This window comes from Lepidochelys kempii, chromosome 23 (assembly GCF_965140265.1).
Source record: "Lepidochelys kempii isolate rLepKem1 chromosome 23, rLepKem1.hap2, whole genome shotgun sequence".
In the NCBI taxonomy this organism is placed as follows: Eukaryota; Metazoa; Chordata; order Testudines; family Cheloniidae; genus Lepidochelys; species Lepidochelys kempii.
In genome coordinates, this window is record NC_133278.1 from 13,875,293 (window position 1) to 13,888,649 (window position 13,357).

General features: G+C 62.9%; 1 protein-coding gene across 1 annotated transcript in view; it reads right to left on the reverse strand.

Annotated features, from left to right (window-relative positions):
• Nucleotides 1–9,796: 9,796 nt before the first annotated feature.
• Nucleotides 9,797–13,357, reverse strand: part of LOC140901874 (immunoglobulin superfamily member 1-like) — a 38,747-nt gene continuing 35,186 nt past the window's right edge. The window contains exons 22-24 of the mRNA XM_073321299.1: nt 12,035–12,316; nt 11,284–11,398; nt 9,797–10,787 (exon numbers count right to left, since the gene is read on the reverse strand). Coding sequence (XP_073177400.1) covers nt 10,001–10,787; nt 11,284–11,398; nt 12,035–12,316 — 1,184 coding nt within the window. The 3' untranslated portion in view covers nt 9,797–10,000. The remainder of the gene's footprint in view (nt 10,788–11,283; nt 11,399–12,034; nt 12,317–13,357) is intronic.

The window sequence follows — 13,357 nt, forward strand, 5'->3', positions numbered from 1 at the left end:
CCAGAGTCAGGGACAGAACCCAGGAGTCCTGGCTCCCAGCCCCATGGCCTATCCACAGGACCACTCGGCTCCTCTATTAATGAAACATACGTGTGTCTGACCCTCCCTTCAAATCTCCAGCTTTTTGACCCAGCCCCATCCAGTGGCAGGGAGTTCTGCAGGTTAATTCCATGTTGCCGTGAAATGCTAATTACTGGCTCTGGGCCCAGCCATCTGCCTGCTCAGGCAGTGGTAGCTCAGCAGGGAAAAGGCCGCCCGGATGCCTGGGTTCTGTGCGGCGGGCAGGGGGGTATATAGACCCCCATCTGCAGCCTCCACACTGCATGGGGAGAGAGGGGGGAATGAGATTGAGCCCCAAAGGGTTGAGGGGCTGCTGCCCTTGTGCCACCTGCAGCCTGCAGTACCCTCTGCTGCCACACGAGGGCACCACGTGGCAGGGACAAGGGTGCGCAGGTGTCATGCCGGAGGGGTGGGGGGGCGATGCTCCACGTCCCGGCACCTTCACTGGGCCGGGGCCCAGAGCTGGGGGAAGGGAGAGAGGAAAGGGTGGGTTCAGAACATCCCTGAGACATGCCAACATGCTTAGAACACGCCTAAAACATGTGAACATTTCCCCCCTCCCCTCAACCATTCCAGGCAGGCCATCGACCCAAAACCCTGCGGCATCTTTGGCTGCGTCCCCACAGGCCCGGGGGTCAGGGCTTGGGCTCGGGCTCGGTCCAGCTGTCCTGGGCTCTGCACCATCACTCAGACAATCAGCACAGCTGGGGACGTGGGGGCGGGCAGGGCTGGGCTAGCAGGGGGCTGCGGGTCGGGGGTGTGGGGCACTGGTGGAGCTGGGGGAGGGGGGAAGCTGGGGGCTGGGCTAGCAGGGGGCTGCGGGTCGGGGGGTGTGGGGCACTGGTGGAGCTGGGGGAGGGGGGAAGCTGGGGGCTGGGCTAGCAGGGGGCTGCGGGTCAGGGGTGTGGGGCACCAGTGGAGCTGGGGGAGGGGGGAAGTTGGGGGCTGGGCTTGCAGGGGGGCTGTGGGGTTGCGGGTGAGGGGCACCGGTGGAGCTGTGGGAGGGGGGAAGCCTGGGGCTGGGCTAGCAGGGGGCTGTGGGTGGGCGGTGAGGGCACCGGTGGGGCTGTGGGAGGGAGGAAGCTGGGGGCTGGGCTTGCAGGGGGCTGTGGGTCGGGGGTGAGGGGCACTGGTGGGGCTGTGGGAGGGGGGAAGCCGGGGGCTGGGCTGGCAGGGGGCTGTGGGTCGGGGGTGAGGGGCACCGGTGGGGCTGAGTTCTGTTCTGCAGACTCAGCTAGGAGAGGAGATAACGGGTCAGCAGAGAAATCAGGAGGGTTGCCCCGAATCCACCTGCAACACAAAGACACCATGGGAGAGGAAAACATTACTGCTCTCGCCCTCTTCCCCTCCCCGAGCCGGGGAGAGAACCCAGGAGTCCTGGCTCCCAGCCCCCCCTGCGCTCACCACTAGCCCCCACTGGCTCTGGGCTCCGAGCTGAGTCAGCTGCTGCTCTGAGCCACCTACCCGAGTTGCCGGGGGGTTGTCTCCAGGCGCTGCTGGGGTCAGAGCGCTGCCCGTCACTCTGGTTCCTGACCAGGAGGTTCCAGGACTAGCTGTAGGTGAAAAGCAAGCGTGTGAGAGAGGCCCCATTTGGACAGGGTCAATCCTCCGGTCATTCAGCAGGGGGCGCTCTCTCCCGGGCTGGCCCCAATTCCCCAGGGGGGCGCTGGGCTACAGGGGGAGGAAACAACCAGGAACCACTGGGACAAATTCAAAGAGCTAAACCAAGTGAGGCTCACCTGTGTAGTGCGTCCTTCTCTCCTTACCCTGGGGAACAAGGAGAATATAATCAGGATTGACATCCCCGCCCGCTCTAACCACTAGTCCCCACTCCCCTCCCAGAGCCAGGGAGAGAACCCAGGAGTTCTGGCTCCTAGCGCCCCCCCCCCCAACCACTTGTCCACACTCCCCTCCCAGAGCCAGGGAGCGAACCCAGGAGTCCTGGCTCCTAGCCCCCCCCCCGCTCTAAACACTAGTCCCCATTCCCCTCCCAGAGCCAGGGAGCGAACCCAGGAGTCCTGACTCCCAGCCTCCCAGCTCTAACCCACTACAGCTTCCCCATTTTCTATCTGCTGCCCCCCATCCCCCTCACCGTTGCGTCGAACACAAGCAGGGTGAGATTCATGCAGCTTGTCACAGAGATTCCCCATTCGCCCACGTCCAGCACGGAGGGGAGATGCTGGCTGGGCGGGTAGGTGGCGATCGTCGTGTTCTGGGGGGGCAGAGATGGACCCAGTCAGTGATCAGGGACCTGCCTCCCTCTACATGTCGTGGCCACGTCCCCGTGGACAATGGGCTGCCGTTCATGACCTCTCCCTGGAGTCAACGGGGAATCGCTCTCCTCTGGTTGAGGTCTGGGGGGCTCTGACACACAGCTGGGCAGTTCTGGATCCATCCAGTAGGGGGCAGCAGGGACACACACACACAGAGACACACAAACACAGACACTCTTTTGTCCCATGTTAGATGCTGCTGCCCCATGCTCCACCCCAGAGACAGCTGCATCTCAGCACCGGGTGAAGGGTTCCCGTATAACCCACCCCTGCCACACCCCAGAGAGGCCGCGGCTCATCAGCTTCGTGCTCCGGAAAAGCTCACCCCATACACCCATTGCATCTTCCTGTCTCCTTCCCCGGCGTCCGGCGGGAGGTCGATCCGGTGCGAGGGAGCGCCGGCCTCGCATGGGTAGCTGCGCGTCTCCTCCTGGACCGTAGCCACTGCAAGGGCGAAGAAGCCCAGGCGTCGTGGGGGGGCCCTCAAAAGCGATCATGCAGCAGGGAAAGGGGTAAGAAAGCAGGCCAGGGCGCCCCCAGGGACGAGCAGCCAATGGGCATCTCTCCTGATGACTCCCCGGGCGATGCTCTGGATCTGCTCCCCATGAAGCCAGGCAGGACTCTGGGGAAGTCTCCTCTCTGGGAGCAGCCTGTCTGCAGGACACACAGCTCACCCGGCTCCACCTTCCTGGGTCTGACCTCGGAGCATTCAGCCTCCCCTGCCCCTCCGTGCGCTTCCCCCAGCGAGTCCGCTCAGGCGGGGTCCTGGGGAAGCCAGAGGGTCCTGCCCCCCAACTCCGCAGTCAGACGTGACTCTCAGCCAGCCAGTAAAACAGAGGTTTATTAGATGACAGGAACATGGTCTAACACAGAGCTTGTGGGTGCAGAGAACAGGACCCCTCAGCCGGGTCCATTTTGGGGGGGCAATGAGCCAGACAACCACGTCTGCCCTTCACTCCATGTCCCAGCCAGCCCCAAACTGAAACTCCCTCCAGCTCCCCATCTTCTGGGCTTTGTTCCTTTCCCAGGGCCAGGAGGTCACCTGATCCCTTTGTTCTCCAACCCTTTAGCTCTCACCTCGTAGTGGGGAAGGGCCCAGGCCATCAGTTGCCAAGAAACAGGGTGTCGGCCATTCTCTGTGTCCAGACCCCTGCACACACCTGCCCTCTAGGGCTCTGCAAAGATCATACACCCTTATCCCACCCCCTAGATACTTAAAAACTGCATAGGGGAAACTGAGGCACCCCCACACTATTCAGAGGAAACATTAAGAACAGTCCCACTCGTCACATCTCTCCCTCCTTCGAGATCGAACTGAGCAGGGTCACTTTAGCCAGTGACCTGGGGAAGTTCAAAGCCACCAACGTTCCCATGGATGCCCCAGCATCTCTCCCATTCCTTGGTAGGAGTTACACTAGGCCCTTCCAGTTTCACGCCCTCCCTTAGGTCGGGGGTGGTCGATAGCACCCGCAGGCCGCATGTGGGAAGGTTTATGCGGCCCGTGCCCTTTGGCCACCCCAAAACCCCAGGGGGTCAAACTGGGATAGGGTTTTCTCCCCAACAAGCTGGCCAAACACAGCCACTTGGTTATAGGACTATTTAACTTTCTTAACAGCTTTCACCCTGTCTGAGACCTTCTCAAAGCTCTCCACACTGGATCTTTCAACATGACAGTCAGTGGATCCATTCACAACAGAAAATTTCTGGCTGTTAGGAACTGAAACTTTCTTGATTAAATCACTTTCACACCCTTCAGTTGCAGTAAACTGCTTGCAAAGACTCCATGAGGATTCCTTTCCCTAGGGTTTTTCTATGCAACAATTCACCCCCCCACCCCCCAGAAATTCTGCTCTTACCCTCTTCACCTAGGGCTTCCTCTAGAGGGACACTTTCCTGAGCAACAACAGACTCTTTCTGGGTCTCCCTTACATCCAGAATTACCTCTGGCCCATCCGGCGGATTCCTACACAATCCCCCTTCAGGCAAACTTACAGACTTTTAGATAAAATGTCAGAAGCATTCTCCTTCCCTTTGCCACACACAAGTTCAGGAATCTTTTCCTTCTTGCTACAGGTTTCCACACCCTCAGTAGGTAACACAATCACACACCTTCATGCTCTCTTTGTGCCCTTGCTAGGATCTCACCCTGATCAGAGAGAGTTGCTGCACCCTTTCCAACAACACATTAGCAACAGGCAAAATACAAGCACCTGAATTATCTGGTCTCTGGGGTTTTACATAGACCCTAACTGGATGCGACCTAGTTACAGGGCCATTCTCCTGAGCAGACACAAACTTAGGACCCTTCCCTTCCTGGGCTTTAGCTGAATCCAGAACCAGCTCTGAGACAACTGCACGACCCTCGACCATCACAGGCTGAAAGGCCCCTTCTGTCTGCTCCACAGACCAAGAAGAGCCGGACACACTTTCTCCTTTACCAGACACACAGCTTGGGATCTCATTCCCCTTGTCCCAGCACACAAGGCTGGTCGCAGACAACTGCTTGGAGATCAGGGTAGCTCCCCTCCATAGGCAAGTCAATACCCCTGACAGACACAGGCACGTTTCCTTCACTGTCCCAATTCTCCACCCAGCTAACAGGTCAGGTACGGTCCAGGGACACTCATCTTCCACTCTCCTCGCCTTCCCACCCTGCTGACTGGACACAGCCATCAGCTCACAAGGCTGCCTAGGCTCATGCAGACTTTCCTTACCGAGCACCTTGCCACTCCCCACAGATCCCCTGCCCTGCCTGTGTCTCCCCCCACTCAGCTGGGGTCTCAGCTCCCTCTGTGCTCAGCGCTGCCCTTGCTGTCCCAGTGGGGGTAGGCAGGGAGCTCGCTGCTTTCCTCACTGCATCAGAGCCAGCGTGAGCCCCCTCTCTGGTGTACAAGGGGGGCGGGGAGCCCCAGGGGGCTGGTTACAGGCAGGCAGGTAGCCTGAGCCTAGCAGCTCCTCCCTGCTGCCAGCCAGGTCATCTGCATTTTCACTGACCATTTCTCTCTCCGCCGATTGGTTCCCTGGATTCAAATTCAAACCCTTGGCCGTTACAGGAGAAGGGCCTGGATCCTGTCCCAAAGAGACACACCCCACAACAGGGTCTCACAGCTGGTGTCCTGGAGCACCCCAACAACCAGCCAGCCCCACCCCTCCTGGGTCTGCACAGGGATCTGGGCCATACGCAGGGCGAGGGGCTTCATCCCTGGGACCCTCACCCAGCTCACCCAGCCCCTCAGCCTCTGAGGCTGCACCACCCGGGGCCTGACACCAGTTCTCTCTGTCCCAGGATCTCGCCACCCCAGGAATGTCTCCCCATTGACCATCACCTTCCGCTCCCACTGGGGGTCCCAGGGGCCTGGCCCCAGGAAACTCCACACAGACATATAGGTTGGGGTCAGGAGTGGGAGCCTGTCCTCATCCCCACCCATCTGGCTGACGGAGTCGATGGCCTTGGGACCCAGCAAGGGAGCTAGACACCGGGGCTTTTCCGCAGGGTCCCCCTGGTTCAAATCTCCAGCCTGCTCAAAGGCAGTGAGGTGGCATCCACATCCCCCGCCTCCTTAACCAGGGGCAGCAATTTACTCTCGAGGTTCCCTGCGGAACTGGCCCCCCGGGGTCTATCCCCACTCACCCCGGGGAGGTCCCCTAGGCCTCTCCGCTCCCCCACCGCCAGTTTATGCTGCTGCTGCTTCTGCAGCTCTTTCTCGGGCTCTCGCTGTCTCTCACAGTCCTCTGGCTCTCTCGGACTCAGCTCCAATCCCGTCCGTCTCCGATCCCCCGATGGGGAACCCGATCGTGAAGACCCTTGTCTGGTCAGGGACAGGAGTCTTGGGGTGCCTGGCTCCCACTCCAGCTGCTCCCAGATCCTGCTATAGCCCCATTTGGGGTCAGGAATCTGTCCCTGAGAGCGGTCATCCTCCTCCAGCTGCACGATTAACTGTGCTTTGGTGAACTTTCCAACGCTCAACCCTCTCTTTCTGCACAGGGTTACAATGTCCTTCTTAAGGAGATGGTGATAGGCCGTCACTCCGCTCTTCCCAAGTTGTTGTGGACTCACAGGCCTGGGTGTCTCAGCTCCCCACAGTTTCCAGGGAGAACCCCTCGTGTGCCAGCCCTTCTCGAGGTCACCACCTCTTTGCCAGGGTCGAGCTGCAGACTCCTCCGCCCCTGGGACCGCTCGCTGCAATCCCCCGGGGGACCCTGTTACTGCAAAAGTCCTTCTCTGTCCCAGGGCCAAGCTGCAGGCTCCTCCGCCCCTGAGACTGCTCACTGCAGTCCCCAGGGGGACCCCATTACTGCACAGTCCTTCTCGCTGGTCACACACTCCCAGGGGTTAACCGCTCCCTGAAACCGCTCCTCTCTGAGCCTTCAGCACGCCTGGTCCTCGTCAATCCCCCTTCGTTTTACTGCTCCCCAGTCACTTACTGCAGGAAGCGCCATCCGCGGGGTGCAGTACATCCCACCGCTGCCACCAGTTGTCACGGAGTCCCCGGGCGATGCTCTGGAACTGCTCCCCATGAAGCCAGGCAGGACTCTGGGGAAGTCTCCTTTCTGTGAGCAGCCTGTCTGCAGGACACACAGCTCACCCGGCTCCACCTTCCTGGGTCTGACCTCGGAGCATTCAGCATCCTCTGCCTCCCCATGCGCTTCCCCCAGCGAGTCCGCCCAGGCGGGGTCTTGGGGAAGCCAGAGGGTCCTGCCCCCCAACTCCGCAGTCAGTCGTGATTCTCAGCCAGCCAGTAAAACAGAGGTTTATTAGATGACAGGAACATGGTCTAACACAGAGCTTGTGGGTGCAGAGAACAGGACCCCTCAGCTGGGTCCACTTTGGGGGGCAGTGAGCCAGACAACCCCGTCTGCCCTTCACTCCATATCCCAGGCAGCCCCAATCTGAAACTCCCTCCAGCCCCTCCTCCTCTGGGCTTTGTTACCTGATTCCTTTGTTCTCCAACCCTTTAGCTCTCACCTTGCAGGGGGAAGGGCCCAGGCCATCACTGGCCAGGAAACAGGGTGTCGGCCATTCTCTGTGTCCAGCCCCCTGCACACACCTGCCCTCTAGGGCTCTGCAATGATCATACACCCTTACCCCACCCCCTAGATACTTAAGAACTGCATAGGGGAAACTGAGGCACCCCCACACTATTCAGAGGAAACATTAAGAACAGTCCTGCTTCATCACACACAGCCCCCAGTTCAGCTGGCATTTCATTGGCTGCGTGCACGGTCACAGGGCAAGCGGTGGGAGGGGGTGGGAGCATGCACCAGGCCCGAGCAAAACCTTGTGCACAAGAGAGAATGTGTGCAAAAGCCGGGGGGAGGAGGCTGCGCAGAGTGTCCCTCCCAGCTCTGCCAGTGCCCCTCACTCCCGACCCGCAGACCCCTGCCAGCCCAGCTCTGACCCCCTCACCAGCCCTGTCGGTGCCCCTCACTCCCTACCCACAGCCCTCTGTTCGCCCAGCCCTGGGCTCCCCTGTTGAGTGTGCGGACGTGCGAGTGGGCGCACGTGGGTGCCTAGCTCTGCAGGGCCCTGGCCCGACATCCGGGTGCCGAGGCCGGGGAAGGGGGGAGAAGCAGCCGAGCAGCTGTGGGTTGGCTGGGTGCAGGGTGGGACACTGCCCGTCTAATCCGAGGCCCCTCATGTGTGTTTCCGTGACACAGACACGCCCGGGGCCCAGGGCTCAGCTCTGGGGCTCTGCTCCGAGCTGCACTTTCAAACCGCCCGCAGGATTTGCATGAGGTGTTGCAGAATGAATCACTTTCCTCTGCCAGGCTGAGCCCTGGGCACCCCAGAACAGGGGCAGGGAGGGAGAGCTCCCCGAAATACATGCACCCCGAGCCAGCCAGTCCCTGCCCTGGGGCCAGGTGGGAGCCGGCACCCCCTAGAGGGGACAGGCCCCGTGCCCCATTCCCTGCCCCCCTGAGCCAGCCAGTCCCTGCCCTGGGGCCAGGTGGGAGCCGGCGCCCCCTAGAGGGGACAGGCCCCGTGCCCCATTCCCTGCCCCCCTGAGCCAGCCAGTCCCTGCCCTGGGGCCAGGTGGGAGCCGGCGCCCCCTAGAGGGGACAGGACCTGTGCCCCATTCCCTGCCCCCCTGAGCCAGCCAGTCCCTGCCCTGGGGCCGGGTGGGAGCCGGCACCCCCCTAGAGGGGACAGGCCCCATGCCCCATTCCCTGCCCCCCTGAGCCAGCCAGTCCCTGCCCTGGGGCCGGGTGGGAGCCAGAAAGGCCCCGGATCCCATTCCCCAGAGGCTCCTTCAGCCCCCAGGGTGGGGGTCGGTGATAGTTCCTCCCACGCACTCTGGGGTGGGGGCGGGGGAAGGAGTTACGGGGAGCAGAGACGGGGCTGCAGAGGGGCAGGTTGCAAGTCCCCGCAGCAGGAAGGGGGGCGCTGCACCCAGGTCTGGGGTGGCGCACCCAGCTGGCTGCAAGGGGCTGAGGCTGAGCAGTGCACAAGCCGGCTGCCAGCTACAGGCAAGGCCCTGGGACATGTTCAGACTTGAACTGATCATGACCCTGACATCCCACAGGCCCGGCCCCACCCACCTGCTCCAGAGCTGGGGATGGAACCCAGGAGTCCTGGCTCCCAGCCCCCCCCTGCCCTCTACCCGCTAGACCCCACTCCCCTCCCAGAGCCGGGGATAGAACCCCGGCGTCCTGGACCCCACCCCACCCCCGCTCTAACCACTAGACCCCACTCCCCCCAGAGCCGGGGATAGAACCCAGGCGTCCTGGACCCCACCCCACCCCCGCTGTAACCACTAGACCCCACTCCCCCCAGAGCCGGGGATAGAATCCCGGCGTCCTGGACCCCACCCCACACCCGCTCTAACCACTAGACCCCACTCCCCCCAGAGCCGGGGATAGAACCCAGGCATCCTGGACCCCACCCCACCCCCGCTGTAACCACTAGACCCCACTCCCCCCAGAGCCGGGAATAGAACCCAGGCATCCTGGCTCCCTAGGACTCCACCCAGCATCCTCTTTGACGGAGACCCCACATCCACTGGGGGCTGCACCTTCCCCCCTCCCGCAGGTCTGGCAGGGCTGGTGCTTACCCCTGGTCACGCCTGAGCAACCCAGAACCACCAGCCACAACAGCGTCGTGGGCCCCATGGTCCCCCAGCGCGGTGGGGCCCGGTGGCGGATTTCGGGGGGGCTCAGGGGGTTTCCTGCTCTGCTTGCAAGAGCTGGGAATCAATGCGAGGGGCGACCTCTCGCAGCTAAGCACAGATTAGACTTACTTCCCCGTCCCGTGATGATTTACATCACATACGCAGGCTGGAAATTGCATCACTTTCCTCCCCCCCCGGGGCGGGGGGCCAAGTCCAGGCCTGCCTAGAGGAGCAGGCGGGGCCCGGCTTGGCTCCCGGCACTTACAAAACATAAACCACGGTTCAGGAAAAGGGGAAACTGAGGCACAGGGGTGAGCTATTTATCCACTCCCAGAGCTGGGAATAGAACCCAGAAGTCCTGACTTGCCCCTCCCCGAACCACTAGCCCCCACTCCTCTTCCAGAGCTGGGGAGAGAACCCAGGAGTCCGGCAGAAGTGCTCCCTCGTCCGTCAGTTCTGTTTATTAGTGAGGCTGAAGAGGTGAGAGACAGAGTCCAGGGACGGCGCAGGATCCTTGCTGGTCGGCCAAGCAGGGGGTTTAACGGAGGCTGCTCGGTATTAACGTCCCCTCCTGTCGAGAGACCCCGGGGCAGCCACTCTGTGCTGGAGGCAAGTACTAGAGCTAGGTGAGCCCGTGGGTCTGACTTGTGGGGCAGGGGCGGGGGTGGGGAGTGGGGTGGGGATACCAGGCTGGATGGGCCCATGGATCTGATCTGGGGGGGCGGGGATACGGGTGTGGATGGGCCCATGGATCTGATCTAGAGGGGCAGGGATGGGGGTGGGGAGTTGGGCAGGGATACTGGTGTGGATGGGCTCATGGATCTGATCTGGGGGGGCGGGGACGGGGGTGGGGAGTGGGGTGGGGATACCGGTGTGGATGGGCCCGTGGATCTGATCTGGGGGGGTGGGGACGGGGGTGGGGAGTGGGGCGGGGATACCAGTGTGGATGCACCCATGGATCTGATCTGGGGGGGCGGGGATGGGGGTGGGGAGTGGGGCGGGGATACCAGTGTGGATGAGCCCATGGATCTGATCTGGGGGGGGCGGGGACGGGGGTGGGGAGTGGGGCGGGGATACTGGTGTGGATGGGCCCATGGATCTGATCTGAGGGGGCAGGGGCGGGGGTGGGGGTGGGGAGTGGGGTGCGGATACCAGGCTGGATGGGCCCGTGGGTCCGATAGCCTCCACCCGTCCCCCCTGGTGTGTGTGTCCTGCTATCCCTGTCCCCAGTGACCGGGCAGGAATTTGGGGGGGCTGCAGGTCCAACACAAGCGTCTCCGTCTGTCCCTTGGGCTGCCGGCTCTGCTCCCTGCTGGGCCGTGGGGGGGTCAGCGGGTGGGGGGTCCTGGGGACGAAGCCCAGAAGTCTCCTCAGCAACAGGGGTCTTTAGCCACCACCCCCATCACCCCAACCCCCCAGGGCCCTGCCTGCCCCCACCCCCGTCCATCGACTCCCCCAGGTTGCCCACCAGACACCCCCCCATTCCAGCCCCTCCCCTCCGGGTGGGGGTGTGGGGGAGGCCTGGTCCCATGGCCTGGGGTGCCCCGCAGGACACCGGGGTTCAATCCCAGTCTCTTGCTCTCCGGAGCCTGGCGCTGGGTCTCTGGAGCCCGCCCAGGTCTGGCTCCTGGTTCCCTCGGGTGGGAGCCATGCGCCGGCTGGGCCCGATCCTGGTTTGACCCCGATACCAGCCTCCCCAGGGGAGATGGCCCTATCCAGGGCTCAAGGGCTCAAGGTGCCGTCTGGGGGATCAGTGGGGTCACCCCCCCACCCCCAGGGGACACAGCAGTGAGGTGAGAGGAGCCCCCCATGTGCAAGGTCATCTCGTCTCGAGTCCTCACCTCTTCCAGCTGTACGCGGCTTCGGCCAGAATCAGCACCAGGGCCAGCAGGACCCCGACGGCCAGGGACAGACGGACGATGGCAAACGGGGTATAATCCTGACTTGGGGGGGCCCCTAGAGGGAGGACAGGGGCAGGAGGTGAATGCACCATGCTGGGCGGGGGGGGTTGTGTCCCCCCAACTCCCTATGGGAGAGATGGGCCGTCCCCCCCCAATAACGTCTCTCCCCCCCACCCAAATCTATAGAGAGCCAGTTTGATCTGCCAGCCCAGAGACCCCCGTACCTGGCCGCGTGCTACCCAGGCAGGTGGGAGCCAGTGTGACTCCACGCTGAGTCGGGTCGGATCCCCCTGTGGGGCCAGAACCAGCATCTGTCAGGGATGAGGCGGGTTAGGGGGAGAAACAGCAACACCCCCCCCCCCGCCGCCTGTCACTGTCATTCTCAGTGGGGGAGAGTCCGGGGGAGGGATTTTAGTGCCTGGCAATGGTGCCAGCTGGGCATCCCCTGGATCCTGACTGCCTTGTGCATCCCCAGAGCTGGGGCGTCCCCCTACGGCTCTGCAGCTCTCCCAGGGGCAGGGATCCCCCCACCCTCCGCCCCGAACCTCCAGCAGCTGGGAACCCCCCAGTGACGCTGCTGGGACGCCGGGCTCAGGGCAAGGCCTGGCTCTGAGCGTCCCCTCGGTGCAGAGCCCCCCCCCGAGGGTCGGGCTGGGGGTGGGAACGGAGATGCCGAACCGGGCCCCCTCACCTGCTATCACCAGCTGCACGGGGTCGCTGCGGGGGGAGCTGACGGGCGGCTCCCCCAGGCTCTCGTAGCTGCAGGTGTAGGTGCCCCCGTCCTCCCGCCGGACGTTGGGGATGTGGAATTCGGCTGTCAAGCCGGCCGGCTCCGTGTGCCACCGCGCGACCCCCGCCCGGTACATCTTGAACCGCATGCCCAGCCGGGGCCCGTGGCAGGAGATGGAGACGCCCGTCCCCGGCGCGATCTCCCCGCTGGGGCTGAGGGAGATGGAGGGCTTGGAGAAGTGCACTGGGTTCAGGGAACGAGAGAGAATCGGCATCAGACCCCACGTTTGCGGGGACCCTATAGCCTCGTCCCAGCCCACCTGACCTGCCATCGTCGGGGCGACGTCCTTGCAGAGCCCTAGAGGGCAGGTGTGTGCAAGGGGCTGGACACAGAGAATGGAGGGAGAGATGTGACGAGTGGGACTGTTCTTAATGTTTCCTCTGAATAGTGTGGGGGTGCCTCAGTTTCCCCTGTGCAGTTCTTAAGTATCTAGGGGGTGGGGTAAGGGTGTATGATCTTTGCAGAGCCCTAGAGGGCAGGTGTGTGCAGGGGTCTGGACACAGAGAATGGCCGACACCCTGTTTCTTGGCAACTGATGGCCTGGGCCCTTCCCCACTGCAAGGTGAGAGCTGAAGGGCTGGAGAACAAAGGAATCAGGTGACCTCCTGGCCCAGGAAAGGGACAAAGCCCAGAGGATGGGGGGCTGGAGGGAGTTTCAGTTGGGGGCTGGCTGGGGACATGGAGTGAAGGGCAGACGTGGTTGTCTGGCTCACTGCCCCCCAAAATGGACCCAGCTGAGGGGTCCCGTTCTCTGCACCCACAAGCTCTGTGTTAGATCATGTTCCTGTCGTCTAATAAACCTTCTGTGTTACTGGCTGGCTGAGAGTCACGTCTGGCTGCGGAGTCGGGGGGCAGGACCCTCTGGCCCCCCCAGGACCCCACCTGGGCGGACTCGCTGGGGGAAGCGCCCGGAGGGGCAGAGGAGGCTGAATGCTCCGGGGTCAGCCCCAGGAAGGTGGAGCCGGGGGAGCTGTGTGCCCTGCAGACAGGCTGCTCCCGGAGAGGAGACTTCCCCAGAGTCCTGCCTGGCTGCGTGGGGAGCAGATCCAGAGCATCGCCCAGGGACTCCATGACAGCTCCGTCCCTAGCTATTCTGGGGCCCTATGCAGCCCCCCCGGGGGGGGGGGTCTGGCAGGCCTCTGCGGGGCGGAGCTGGGGGGCTGCACTTCCAGCCACCGGTGAGAGCAGGCCCGGACCTGCTGCCGAGCTCAGGAGAGTGGGGGT